The 15,083-nt window shown below is 44.1% G+C and overlaps 1 protein-coding gene across 1 annotated transcript in view; it reads right to left on the reverse strand.

Moving 5' to 3' along the window:
• DNAJC15 (DnaJ heat shock protein family (Hsp40) member C15) overlaps positions 1 to 15,083 on the reverse strand; it is a 69,748-nt gene that overhangs the window by 19,759 nt on the left and 34,906 nt on the right. Inside the window, exons 3-5 of the mRNA XM_040341298.1 lie at positions 15,004 to 15,077; positions 14,776 to 14,852; positions 6,889 to 6,959 (exon numbers count right to left, since the gene is read on the reverse strand). Of these exons, the coding sequence (XP_040197232.1) occupies positions 6,889 to 6,959; positions 14,776 to 14,852; positions 15,004 to 15,077 (222 nt within the window). The remainder of the gene's footprint in view (positions 1 to 6,888; positions 6,960 to 14,775; positions 14,853 to 15,003; positions 15,078 to 15,083) is intronic.

Consider the following 15,083-nt stretch of genomic DNA (forward strand, 5'->3'; position numbering starts at 1 on the left):
TTTATAGGTCACCAGTTTAACGTTACAAAGAAGGTCCGCTGCTTGAATTATTGCTCTCGCTACAATGTTAGCGGAAAAAGAGATTTTTAATACAGCTTACCTGTAAAATCTTTTTCTTGGAGTACATCACGGGACACAGAGCGGCATTCATTACTATATGGGTTATATGGAGTACCTTCAGGTGTAGACACTGGCAATCTCAAACAGGAAATGCCCCTCCCTATATAACCCCCTCCCATAGGAGGAGTACCTCAGTTTTGTAGCAAGCAGTATGCCTCCCAAAATGGTCCTCAAAAAAGAGGGGTGGGAGCTCTGTGTCCCGTGATGTACTCCAAGAAAAAGATTTTACAGGTAAGCTGTATTAAAAATCTCTTTTTCTTTATCGTACATCACGGGACACAGAGCGGCATTCATTACTATATGGGATGTCCCAAAGCAATGCTTACAATGAGGGGAGGGAGAACATCTCCAAGACAAAAGGATTTAATTTAGAGATATACTCAAATCATAATAAATCCAACTTAGTTGAGAAAAATAATTTTTAAATTTTAAATTTAACTCAAAAAAGAGGAGCCCCCGGAATCCGAGGGTCTCAAACTGCAGCCTGCAGCACTGCCTGCCCGAAGGCAGTATCAGTATTCCTTCTTACGTCCAACTTGTAGAATTTTGTAAACGTGTGGACAGAAGACCAGGTTGCCGCCTTGCAAACTTGAGCCATAGAGATCTGGTGGTGTGCTGCCCAGGAGGCGCCCATGGCTCTAGTAGAATGAGCCTTTAATGATACTGGAGGAGGCAACCCTTTCAAGCCGTAGGCCTGAGTGATTAATTGCTTAATCCACCTAGAAATGGTGGACTTTGCAGCTGCCTGCCCCTTCTTGGGCCCATCCGGTAGAATGAACAGCACATCTGTTTTCCGGATCTTCTTTGTAGCTTTAAGATAGGCCTTCATGGCCCTGACAATATCCAAGGTATGCAGCAACCCTTCCTTTCTGGAAGTAGGTTTAGGGAAGAAGGATGGTAATACCAAATCCTGGTTCAAATGAAAACTGGATATGACCTTCGGTAGGAAGGAAGGATGAGGGCGGAGAACGACCCTGTCCTTATGAAAAACAAGATATGGTTCCTTACAGGATAAGGCCGCCAGCTCCGAAACTCTTCTTGCGGAAACTATGGCAACCAAAAATACTAACTTCCTTGTCAGTAGAACCAAAGGAATATCAGCCAACGGCTCAAACGGTTGTTTCTGTAAACTTGACAGAACAAGATTTAAATCCCACGGACAAAGCGGGGATTTAACTGGAGGTCTAATACGTAAGACCCCTTGAAGGAAGGTCTTAACCAGCGAGTGGGTGGCCAGCGGCCGCTGAAACCACACTGACAGAGCAGAAATCTGTCCTTTGATTGTGCTTAATGCCAATCCTTTATCCACTCCTAGCTGGAGAAAACTTAATACTCTATCGATGGTAAATTTGCGAGAAAGCCATCGCTTGGACTCACACCAGCCTACATAGGCCTTCCAGACCCTGTAATAAATCACCCTAGAGACCGGTTTCCTGGCTCTGATTAGGGTAGAGATTACTTTCTGAGACAGACCTCTACCCCTGAGAATCAGGGATTCAGCTTCCAGGCCGTCAAATTTAGATGCCGTAAGGCAGGGTGGAGGATCGGACCTTGCGATAGCAGGTCTGGCCGTAGAGGAAGAGTCCAAGGGTCTCCCACTACCATCCTTTTAGTGAGTACCATGCCCTTCTGGGCCATGCTGGAGCTACCAGGATGACTGGTATGTGCTCCACCCGGATCCTGCGCAGCAGGCGGGGTAGTAACTGGAGCGGGGGAAACGCATAAAGAAGTTTGAACTGATGCCAAGGGCAAACCAACGCATCGGTTCCGCAGGCCATCGGATCCCTTGAGCGGGATATGAACCTGTCTAGTTTCTTGTTGAGTCTCGATGCCATGATATCCACGTCCGGCACTCCCCATCTTTGGCAGAGTGCTTGAAAGACTTGTGGATGCAGAGACCATTCCCCCGGCCATAGAGTCTGGCGGCTTAGGAAGTCCGCCTGAAAGTTGTCCACTCCTGGAATGAATATTGCCGATATGCAGGGCACATGAGCCTCTGCCCATAGGAGAATCAAGCTCACCTCTCTCTGAGCGGCTTGACTCCTGGTTCCCCCTTGGTGATTTATGTATGCCACGGCCGTGGCATTGTCTGATTGAATTCTCACCGGGAACCCCTGCAATTTTGACGTCCAAGCCCTGAGGGCTAGTCGAGCAGCTCTGAGCTCCAAGATGTTGATGGGCAACTGCTTCTCTGGCTTTGCCCAAGTACCTTGGCGAGTGCAACCATCCAAAATTGCTCCCCAGCCCGTCAGGCTGGCGTCTGTGGTCACTATCTTCCAAGCCACTGGGCTGAAAGACTTCCCTTTCAGTAGATTCTGAGGGTCTAACCACCAACAGACTTTGTCGGACTCTTGATGAGAGCGGCAACGGGATATCCAAGGCCTGTGGCCTTCTGCTCCATGCTGACAGGATGGCTGCCTGTAGGATGCGAGTGTGGCTCTGGGCGTATGGTACCGCCTCGAATGTGGCCACCATCTTGCCTAGTAACCTCATACATAGGCGAATAGTCGGTTCTTTCTTGCTTAGAACCAGTAGGATTAATTCCTTGATGGCTTTTACCTTCCTCAGAGGTAGGAACACTCCTTGTTGTTCTGTGTCTAATCTCATGCCGAGATATTCCAACTGCCTTGTGGGCTGGAAAGCTGACTTTTCTCGATTTAGGACCCAGCCGAACCTCTCGAGGTATTGGACCGTGAGGGCCACTGCTCGCTCCAAGCCGGGAGACGAGTGGTCTATGACTAGGAGGTCGTCCAGGTATGCTAGGATCGTGACCCCTTGGATCCTTAGCTTGGCTAGGATCGGAGCTAGGACCTTCGTGAACACCCGGGGGGCCGTAGCCAACCCGAAGGGAAGCGCCACGAATTGGAAGTGACGCGAAGCCACCATGAAGCGTAGATATCTTTGATGTGGCTGATAAATTGGAACATGAAGGTAGGCATCCTTTATGTCTATGGACGCCATGAAGTCGTCCTTCTGGAGTGTGGCAGCTGCTGACCGCACGGATTCCATCCGAAATGAGCGGATCTTTAGATATGCATTTACCATCTTTAGGTCCAAAATTGGCCTGACATCTCCATTGGGGATGATGAATAGGTTGGAGTAGAAACCCAGCCCCTGTTCCAGGCTGGCCGGAATCCGAGGCGGATCGTTTGGAATCCTCGACTCCTGGAAATGAGGAGGAGGAAACCTTAGGAAATCTAATTTGTAGCCTGTGGCCACGGAAGACCGTACCCACTCGTCGGGAATGCTGGCTTCCCAAATCTCTGAAAAGAGTCGCAGCCTTCCCCCCACCTTCGTGGGTGGGGGCGCCCCTTCATAAGGTTGGCTTGGGGGCTGGTTTTGCTGGTTTGCGAAACCACTGCCTTTTGCCTCTAACAGCCTGTCCTTGTGATTTGCTGTTGAAGCCGAAGTTTGCTTTTGCAGGAGGCCGTCGATACTGCTTGGCATTAGAGGGCCCCTGCCCAGGGGAATACTGTCGTTTAAACGCAGGCCCCTGAACCTTCTTCTTAGTTGGCAAGAGAGTACTCTTGCCGTTTGAAATGGTCTGAATGTATTTATCTAGGTCTTCTCCGAAGAGTCGTCCTCCATGGAAGGGGAACCCTACCAGGAGCTTCTTGCATGGGGGCTCAGCCTCCCAGCTTTTTAACCATAAGAGTCTTCTCATATGGATAAGGGATAACGATAAACGTGACGCTTGCTGGATAGAATCCTTGATTGCGTCTACCGTAAAACATATGGCCTTAGGGACATCCGAAAATTCTTCTGCCTGCTGGGCAGGAATAAGTTTAAGCATCTGCTTAAATTGATCCGATAATGCTTGAGCGACCCCAATCGCAGCCACAGCTGGCTGTACTACTGCCCCTGCAGTAGTGAAGGAGTTCTTAAGTAGTGCTTCCAAGCGCTTATCAACTGGATCCTTGAACACCTGTATGTTTTCTACAGGGCATGTTAACGATTTGTTAACACATGAGATGGCTGCGTCCACTGCAGGAGTAGCCCATCTTTTGGAAAATTTTTCTTCCATAGGATATAGGACAGAGAACTTCTTAGGTGGTAAGAAGATCTTATCTGGCTTGTTCCAATCTTGGAACAAAACTCCCTCTAATAGAGGATGGATCGGAAACACAGCATTGCTTTGAGGCGCCCTCAGTGAGCCCAAAGCTGAAACCGTCGATACCTGGAGATCTGGTACTGGCAAGTTGAATGCCCTATGGACCAAGTCCGACAATCCTTGAATCCACCAGCTCTCCCTCAGGGAGACTGCCCCAGACTCCTCTGTATCCGGATCTTCGATCCCTGAACCTACTTGGTCCTTGTCCAAGAGGTCGTCCAATTCCCCTGAGGAAAGGACCTCCTCTTCTGAGGGTCCGCGCTCGGGCGACGGAGATCTATTCCGCTTACTGCCCCGCATAGCTGCGGCTATCATTTTACCCATGCTTTTCTGCATCTCTTTTAAAGAGGTGAGTAATACCTCCTCCGTGACCATCTTAGGGTTGGACTGACCCGCGTCAGCTCCAGCCCCAGATCCCGATGGCCCCAAGGCTCCCTGTGGGGAAAGCAGCGGCATAGCATTGTCCGAGACCTCAGACTCTCTGGGGGAATCCCCACTTCTTGTACCCTTGTTTTTTGATGCCATGGTACAATACCGAGGTACACCTGCTACTTATTGGTACCTGGGACTTATAAATAGTTAAATGCCCAAACACCTGTTTGGGGGATAAAAAATGCTTCCTCTCCCCTAGATGACACTTCTCTTTTTTTTTTTTTTTTTTTCAAATCTAGGAAAGAAAAAACATTCTGTCCCCCTGAGTAGTATTGCAAGAAAAACTATGAGATGGAAAAGAAACAGCCTATTCCTAGGCTTGAAAACAGTCTTTCTGAAGACTGCAATATTCTTTCTGGCCACTGTGTGTCCTCGGCGCCCCGTGCTTGCCGTTCTGGTCTTTCCTCCTCAGTTCCAAAGTATTGAATGAGCTATATGGAACAAACAAGGAAGGGCCGCCCCTTCCTTAAGCCACTGACCCGCCCTTCCCCCCCAGCAATCTCAAACAGGAAATGCCCCTCCCGACAGGGGGGGGGTGGGGTTGGGAGGAAGGGACCTCTCTGCTCCAGCAAACTGCAGCCATGAGGAGGTCAGCGTTTTGCCTGCTTTGCAGGCCGTGAGGAGGAAGACTGAATGGAGCATCGCCTGGAGGCTTGCAGGTAAGCACAGCTCTCTGACACACACATATATTTTTATATAACACAGGCCCCACTCAATGCTTTTCCAACACTACAAGGGAGGTCACATCTTATGGGGAATAATACATATAGAGCCATCCTATCTTTATGATATGTGACTAGTTTGCCAGATGCAGTGCATAACTTTAGGCATGTCCCCTGTGACCCCCCAGAAAAAACCTGCTAAGAACCAAGTTCCGCAAGTTTTCCCCTCACTTACCTGCTCCATGCCGCAGGACTTTGCCAAGCAAGAGGCCCAATCTTCCCCCATCTCGGTGGGGATGTCTAGACCTTCAGGCCCTGGGTTCCTATGAAGGATCCACTGTCCTGGGCCCATATAGCACTCTGGCAACAGAAACATTAGGCACCCAAAGGTTTCTAAGTTCTGGGCCCAGGGTCCAGCTCTCTAAAAAGAAAAGCATTATGGGCTATACCCCAAGGGTTTGGGGTCCGGTTACTGACCACTTTAGCGCTGAGGCTTTTTTGGACAGAACCGGTTAGCTCACCTAATCCCAAGGATGTGGAGGCAAGCTAAACCATGACTAACACCTAAGACACTGGCGGAAAAACTGAGGTACTCCTCCTATGGGAGGGGGTTATATAGGGAGGGGCATTTCCTGTTTGAGATTGCCAGTGTCTACACCTGAAGGTACTCCATATAACCCATATAGTAATGAATGCCGCTCTGTGTCCCGTGATGTACGATAAAGAAAAATAGAACACTGTTTACATATGCGTGCGTGACCTACGTATGCGTTTATCTTTGTGAGGAAGCACAGGGGGGGGGGTGCTTACATTTACATCTCTCCTCTGCTCTCAAAAGCATTTGCTAATCAAATCAATATTGGTTTGATCAGATGCTTTTACCGGCCGGTAAAGGTCTATTTACATTAGACTGAAACTGGTGACAAAAAAAAAAAAAAATACTAGTCGTTTCCAGTTTCTTAAACCATAGATATAAAATCGGGGATGCTCCCGTCCTTGGCCATCATCTCTATGGTAAGCCATGGGAACCACCGGCTTCAGTCCCAGGCTCCCTGGTGGAAGGTGGCTTTGGCCTTACACCGTATGTAAAAGCAACCCAGTGGCTTTTTAGATGCTCAGATTGCTTTTTTATTTTTTAACATCACTAGCTGAAAAAAAAAAAAAACGGATACCAGAGTCATGACTGTGGGTGCAGCTACGGCCCTGAATACCCACTTGTAAGCGTTAACAAGCAGGGCGCAAACTGTTGGCGCTATATAAACTCCCCCCCCCCCCCCCACGGCCTCTTGTCCGGCTCCAAGCTGAGAGAAGTTACCATTAGGATGAATCCTTCAACTTCCTAGCTGTTGTCAGCCATGAGAGAGAGGGGAGGGGCATCATAACTAGAATTAGGACATACCTAGCAACATGGGACCCTGTGCTATATGTACTTTGTCCCATAAGAAGCAGAACATTGTAAAACAATGTAATGGTAGTTCTTAAACCGTCAACATTACAGATTGCCCTTGTGGTTTTAACCACTAATGAAAACAATGTAAAACAAAAGTGAGGATACTAGTTTACCTTTATCCGGATGATTTAAAACCATAATTTTCCGATGAGCTGCTCGAATTTTGGATTTGCTAGCAGATGGACTGTAAAAGTAAAGTTTTGCAATAAACTGTATGAACCATCAAGTGTAAATTACATTTTACAGCTTCACACTTTAAAACAAGCAGGACTTCTGCCATCTTGTGGTCAATACATAACATTACATGAACATTTAAAATACAATTCTATTAAGACACTTGTCTTTTCTAAGCTATTAATTAGCTGACTCGGTAATTGTTTCTTCTACAGATTAATTTAATGCAGTTCTGTCTAACTGAAGCAGAAGGATTATTTGTAACTTTAAGTGGCTAAGCCAGCAATTCATCTTCAACGCCCTTACCGATTGTGAGTTAGACACTGCAGCTCAAATTCTGACCATGACAATCATATACAATCTACATTTTAAATCATTAATTCTTTCACAACTTTAATTAAAACAAAATACAATCCTGTTCCACTAAAGTTAAACACCCTCTGTGTTCCAGCTTCCTGACCTTTATTAAAGCAGAAGGTTTTGGGCTTATGACTGTTGAGAAATAGAGTTGGGATTTACTAAAACTGGAGAGTGCAAAATCAGTTTGCAGCTGTGCATGGTAGCCAATCAGCTTCTACCTTCAGCTTGTTTAATTAAAGGGTCACTAAAGGAAAAATATTGTTTTGCTGAAATGACTGTTTACAGGGTATAGAGACATAAAAGTTAACCGATTCCTTTTAAAAATGATTAAAAATAGAGAAAAATCAATCATATAATGTTCCTCTAGTTTCACTTTCGTTTTTAAACTGGTTTCATGTTTCTGTGAAGTAAAGAGACCCACAGAACAAAAACAAAACAAATCCAGGGCAGTGTTTTGTTTTTAAAATGAATCTGATGGTTCTGAGGAGTTTTAGACACACAGCTTGGACCACAGTGAAAAGCTGCCATGAGATTTTTCATAAGGAGCCAGACAACCAGGAAGTCTCCAGAACAGAGCAGAATTACAGCAACTTCAAAGCAAAAACGAACAATGAGGACATGAAACCAGTACTGCAGTAAGGTAAAGGAAGCTATTTAGCTAAAAAAATATTTTCCTTTAGTAATCCTTTAAGCATTGACGACAAAAAAAAATAAAAATAAATAGTCAGTCAGTTTTATGGCATTTTTATTATTATTATTATTTTTTTACTAGTAATGGCGGTGATCACTGTAAAAAAATACACTGGCAGTGAAGGGGTTAACATGTAGGGGGTGCTTAGGGAGTGTTTTAAATAGTTAGGGGCGTGGCTTAGCGTGACATGTCACTGATTGCTGTGACAGGTGACAGGGAACACGATCAGCTACAGTGTCACTAGGCAGAACAGGGAGATGTTGTGTTTACACTAACATCTTCCCGTTCTTTAGCTCGCGGGACACCGGCAGACATTGAGTCCGTGGGTCCCACGGGCACGGAGCTCACGAGCGCGGCCACACGGCGGCAATTTAAAAAGGGGACGTATATATACACACACACGTCCATTTGCGTGCCATTCTGCCGACGTACACGTTTGTGCGACGGTCAGCAAGCGGTTAAGGAAGCCCATTTTAAATAAAAGTATGCAAAGTAGAATATAGAATTGTTCTGCATTGTGTGTAACCACTTGAGAGATAGATGGAGATCGATATATCTATGTATGTATTATACACACACACCTGTAATATACCCCTTCATTACCAGGCCATTTTTCATTGCTGTGATAGTTTGAGTGACAATTACTTGATCTTGCAAAACTTACCAAAAAATTGTTAAACTTTTTTTTTTCCTTTTAAGATAGAAAGCTTCTTTTTTTTTTTTTTAACTATAAAATAAGCAAAAAGGGCAAAAAATTGGAAAACCTTGACCAGTTTTCATTACTTATACAACATATCAGAAAAATCCCCCAAACAGACACCTTTATGAGGGGTTAAAATATGGAACTCGGTAATGGTGCACTAGATACAATATATGTACAGGTTGTTAAACACAGGGAGGAGGAGGTAAAGGGGTTAATGTACACATATAATAATGTGACATATGGGAAGATTTATAGGAGGGGGAGAATGTGAAGAATAAAGGGAGGTGAAGAGTTAATATACAGAAAATAAAATGGTCGTTTAAATTTTTATGCCATATTTTCAGGAAAACAATACACTTAGATGATTTTAGCGCACATAAAAACAATAGAAAACCCATTGTTTTGGTAAAAGCTAAAATATGATGTTGCGTCAAGTAAATGGATACCAAAAATGTTAAGATTTAAAATTGCACATGCCTGTGAAATGGGGACAAACTACAGTACCAATAATGGTCTATAGGTGATACTTTTACAAGTGACACGTTTAGAGAGTTAAAAGGTGAGCTATGGTGCTAAAATTACTGCTCTCATTCCAAAGCTCACAGCAATATCTCTTACGTGCGGTGACATCCCAATTTACACATGTGTGCTGGACCTACACATTTGCATATGCACAGGGGGAGGGGTGCTTTAAAATTGTTTAATTTTATTTTTTCTTCCTCACTCCCCCCCCCCCCATTTAACTTTATTGCCATCATAAAGGGGTAAACAAGCCCCTTGTGATAGCCTTGGAAGGTCTATTAGACCCCTGGTCTCTCCAAGGTGGCTTATCAAACCCAGATCTGTTTGATCAGCTGTTTCACTGGCTGTAAAGCCGACCATAGACCGTTCAAAATCTCGTCCGGTTCAGCAGGAACTGGATCAGATTAGAATGTACCCAGGCTGAATGTACCCAAGTTGATCAGATTTTACATGCAATTATTGCAAGCAGCTGTTATAGTCGCTAGGAATAATTGCAGTGCTCTCACGGAGGGCCATCCCCACTGGGAAAATACAATGTTTCTGTGGGAGTGAACAGTCAAATTCCTGACGTTGTCCTTGTCTGGCTAGTTGTGTGCTACTGCACTTGTTGCAAACTACACAAAACATAAAATAAATGAATAAACTGGAGAATGGGTCCCATTTTTAATGGCCACAGCAGGTGCAGGTGTGTAGATTGGGGGGCTCAAGCACAGATATTTCAATTATATAAAACGGTCAGGTAGTATAAAGTTCCAGCACCTAGCAAAAGCAGAGATCAGTTTTCACTGGAATCATCCTTTAACGGCTTGCCGGATGTCAAATGACGGCTGGGTGGCTTCTCGGCCCTCTAGGCCGCAATGTCCGCCGGGCACCCGCGATTACCAGGTAACAGAGCAGGACCGTGGATCTGTGTGTCAGGGGAGAGGAGACCAATGGTATGTTCTCAGTACAGATCCGTCTACTCCCCTACAGCTAAAATCACTCCCTAGGTAACACATTTAACCCCTTGATCGTTCCCTAGTGTTAACCCCTTGCCTGCCAGTCACATTTATACAGTAATCAGTGCATTTTTATAGCGCTGATCGCTGTATAAATGTGAATGGTGCCAAAAGGGTCCGATATGTCTGCAGCAATATCGCAGTCACGATAAAAAAAAAAAAGACAAATCTATCCCCTATTTTGTAGACACTATAAAAAAACAAAAAAACAAACAAACACACAACATAACTGCAAAGCGATTTCTAAACAGACTAGAATCTTTGAGGGGAACAAAAAGGTATCCATTCTAACATACACTGGAACCAGTGGATAGTTCCAAGAAGTCCAACACAAAGACACAATAACTACCAGACTCTGAATTTGTCATACCATTTTTTATAAATATAATAAAAAATAAAAAAAGGACCAATTTATAAAAAGTAAAGCTATGGAAACTGCAGAATAAAATAAAAGTAGATAATGCCACAACCTTTCCTTTGTTTCCCAGTGAACATTATGTGATCATACAGTAATGTGCATGCCATGAAAAAAAAAGTTATTTCAGGCAGAACTGAGGACAAGGACAGTTAAATAAAAAAGTAATATCAGATATTCTAACCAGAAATTAAATCACCTCTCTTACCAGAAAATAGAGCTAAAGGATGGGGAATACCATTAATAGGGCAGCATTGTTCCACTGGTGCAACTTTATGCTCTCTAAACAAATACCAAATTCAGATACTATGGGGTGCAAAAGTTTTATAAAAAAGTAAAAAAAAAAAAATATATATATATTTTTTCCTGCACCGACAGACAAATCCACAAAATTTGTGTCTCACATGCTCTTGCTACCAGACACTGCAACTCACAGCGAGAGGTTTTCAGCAACAGATGCAGTGCTGTCAATCCAAGAAGCAGTGGGCAAGAGGGGTTGTGATCAGGTGCCGATTGACAAGCTACAGACTAGTGAATTGGCAGTGCCAATGCTGATAGTCATACCCCTTGTAACATTTCATATCACTGTAGTGCAAGCAGGTACAGCAACTCTGCTCGGAATTCAGGTGCAGTACAGCAGGTTTGGCAGATATTTGTGGGGGAGATGAAGTTATAGTTAAAGGGGTTGTAAAGGTTTGTTTTTTATTATTTTCTAAATAGGTTCCTTTAAGCTAGTGCATTGTTGGTTCACTTACCTTTTCCTTCCATTTCCCTACTAAATGTTTTTTTTCTTTGTCTGAATTTCTCACTTCCTGTTTCTCCTCAGTAAGCTGTTCTCAATGACTTTCCACCGCTCAGATGATGGTGGAAAAGAAAGAAACAGGAAGTGAGAAATTCAAACAAAGAAAAAAAAAAAAAACATTTAGAAGGGAAATCGAAGGAAAAGGTAAGTGAACCAACAATGCACAAGCTTAAAAGGAACCCATTTAGAAAATAAAAGACTAACATTTACAGCCTCCTTAAAGTGCTGTGACACTTTAAATTGGAGATTTTATCTCCAACTTTTAGAAGTGTTGAATAAGTGACTGAAAATCTTTGGAATTGCTATGGCTTTAGATAATAGTTTTGGAAACCGCATCAGTGTGTCAAATGCACATAAAATCTTAGGAGCACTAACTAAAAAAGGTACAAAAAACAAACAATAGGAGTAGAGCTCTGGTAATTTCAATATAGACAGTGGCAAGAAAAAGTATGTGACCCCCATTAAATTAACTGGTTTTCTGCCATAATTTTCCATAAACTGATCTGATCCTCAAAGTCGCAACAATGGACAAACACAATGTACTTAACTACTTAAGGACCGAGCCTCTTTCTGAGATTTATGTTTACAAGTTAAAAACTGTTGTTTTTTGCTAGAAAATTATGTAGAACCCCCAAACATTATACATTTTGTTTTAACACCCTAGAGAATAAAATTGCAGTTAAAAAGAAAACAGTAAAGTTAGCCCAATTTTTTTTTTTATATTGTGAAAGAAAATGTTACGCCGAGTAAGTCAATACCCAACATGTCACGTTTCAAAATTGCGCCCGCTTGTGGATTGGCGACAAACTTTTACCCTTAAAAATCTCCATAGGCGATGTTTAAAGAAATTCTACAGGTTGCATGTTTTGAGTTACAGAGGAGGTCTAGGGCTAAAATGACTACTTTTGCTCCAACGATCGCGCCAATACCTCACATGTGTGGTTTGAACATCGTTTTCATACGCAGTGTTTTATTTTACTTTTTTTTTTATCAATGTTGATTTAAAAAAATAAAAATACAATTGTATCACTTTTATTCCTATTACAATGAATGTAAACATCCCTTGTAATAATAATAAAAAAAAAAAGCATGACAGGACCTCTTAAATATGAGACCTGGGGTCAAAAAGATCTCAGATCTCATATTTACACAAAAATGCATTGAAAAATTCTTAGTTAAAAAAAAAAAAAAAAAGCCCATTTAGGAGCTGTAGGCGGAAGTGATGTTTTGACTCCGCTTCATGCCCTGTGATAGTATAGAGACGGGTGTGGGCCATCTTCCCCTCACTCGTCTCCATACCAAGCAGGAGAAAGTACCCAAAGCTGTGGGGGGCACGGGAGAGCGGCGGGAGGGGCCCTCTCCTGCCGCAAATAAAGGTGCAAATCCGCAGCAGAGACCACCATTGTCGTAAACTGGACCGCCCGATGAAGAAGAGGATACCTGGGTTATGGCAGCTAGCTGCTGCCATAACAAAGATGTCCTTCTTTAACCACTTGCTTACTGGGCACATGTACCCCCTTTCAGCCCAGGCAAAATTTCAGCTTTTGGCACTGACGCTTTGAATGACAAATGCGCGGTCGTGCGACGTGGCTCCCAAAAAAAATTGGCGTCCTTTTTTTCCCCACAAATAGAGCTTTCTTTTGGTGGTATTTGATCACATTTTGAGGCGCATTGCGGCCGGTATTAACGCTTTATCGGCCGCAAGCAGGGGTTAATACCGCATCGCTAGCAGCCGAATCCCGCGGCAATTACGACGGTATATCGCCGCTATTTTTAGCAGCGCTATACCGCCACCATGGCTCCCGCCCCAGTGTGAAAGGGTCCTTACTGTGGGGGGAGGAGGACTGACTGGGGGAGGTGACCGATGGTTGTCCCTATGTACAAAGGAACACACCATTGGTCTCCTCTCCCTGACAGGATGTGGAGCTCTGCGTTTACACACAGAGCTCCACGTCCTTGGCTCTGTAACTGCCGATCGCGGGTGCCTGGCGGACATCGCGGCCGCCAGGCACGCGCATCGGCACCTGTGTGACGCGGCGGGCGTGCGTATATAGACTGCCTCCCAGCAGGACAGAGCCACCTTGCGGCCGAATATAGTCGGCCTCAGGGTGGGAAGAGGTTAAAGTGCCCACGTATATCGGCATGCGGCGGTCCAGAAGTAGCTAATAACACACAAACAATTCAAATTTCTTGTGTCTTTAATGAACACACAGCGCTGGAGGGAAAGGTAATAAACCATTGGAGTTAAAGGAGGTTCAACCAGCTACTGACAGCCGCTTCCTTAAAAAAAGGAGTTGTAAAGGTTTGTTTTTTTATTTTCTAAAATAGGTTCCTTTAAGCTAGTGCATTGTTGGTTCACTTACCTTTTACTTCGATTTCCCTTCTAAATGTTTTTTTCCCCCTTTGTCTGAATTTCTCACTTCCTGTTTCTCCTCAGTAGCTTGCCCCCATCATCCGAACCATTCTGGCTGGGGGTTAGTCAGCGTGCTTGCCCCCTCCCTTGGGACGACATCCCTGTGGGGAGACGCTGTGAATGTTCACATCCCCCGCAGGGATGTATTTACCCAAGCCTGATCCAAGGATCTGTACAAGAGCAATGTCTCTCACCACTGTCTCCCTCCTCATTGGGCAGATTAATAGCAGCGGCAGCAATTGGCTCCCACTGTCAATCAAATGCCATGATCAGGGAGTTCCCAGGTCTGTGTCAATAATAGTGGGCGGACGGGGGATCCCAGAAAAGGAGGATCGGGGCTGCTCTGTGCAAAACCATTGCAGGCAAGTATCCACCCCACCAGGGCTCCTGGCTCTTCTGCCTTTTCAAATGCCCCCATAGCAATCTCTTTGTATGGGGGCAAGCATGCCACTCTCTCTTCACAGCCTGCGATTAACAGCAGGAGCCAACGGGCTGCCTTCATGCCCAGTTAGGAGAAAACAGCTGCTATTGGGCACAGCCCTGGCTTGAGATTAAGTATTTTGGGTAGCTCAACACAGGTTTTTTACAATAATGAATCAAGCTATAAAATTCTGCATTTATAATCACTTTTAGCACATTGTGTTAGTCTATCATTGTAACTTCGATGATCAGATCACAATTTATGGCAAAATACTGAGACGAACAGTTAATTCCAAGGGGTTCTCATACTTTTTCTTGTCACTGTAGATGGATATCTAGCACGTACATTTCAAGACAGCATTTAACTGAATGTAAACATGATATGCATAAATCCTTTAAAGAATGCTTAATTAGTAGACAGTACTTTAATTGTACTGCTCTCCTAACTGGCACTGAGCATATTAATTTCCTATGTCAAGGAGAACACAAGAAAGACACCCACCTTATGCCTAAAATTAGACTGGCTTCTCGCCTACTCATTTTCTGCTCAAATCCGCCTTTGTAGTAATAAGAAAGGCCCTACAGAAAGAAAAAACAAATCCATGTTGCAGAAATCACAGCAATGTAACGAAATCACACTCCTGGACGTGATCAGAAACTGAATCTGGGAAATACAATGACGGCTCATACTGTTCTGTCTTACTTGGAAAAAAACTCAATTCACACTTACCGGAGTTGGGATTTTCTTTGCATGCTCTACAATAACTTGACCCAAAGGTTTCCACAGCTGGAATGCAAAACGACCTAGAA

This window comes from Rana temporaria, chromosome 2 (genome assembly GCF_905171775.1).
Source record: "Rana temporaria chromosome 2, aRanTem1.1, whole genome shotgun sequence".
Classification (NCBI taxonomy): Eukaryota; Metazoa; Chordata; class Amphibia; order Anura; family Ranidae; genus Rana; species Rana temporaria.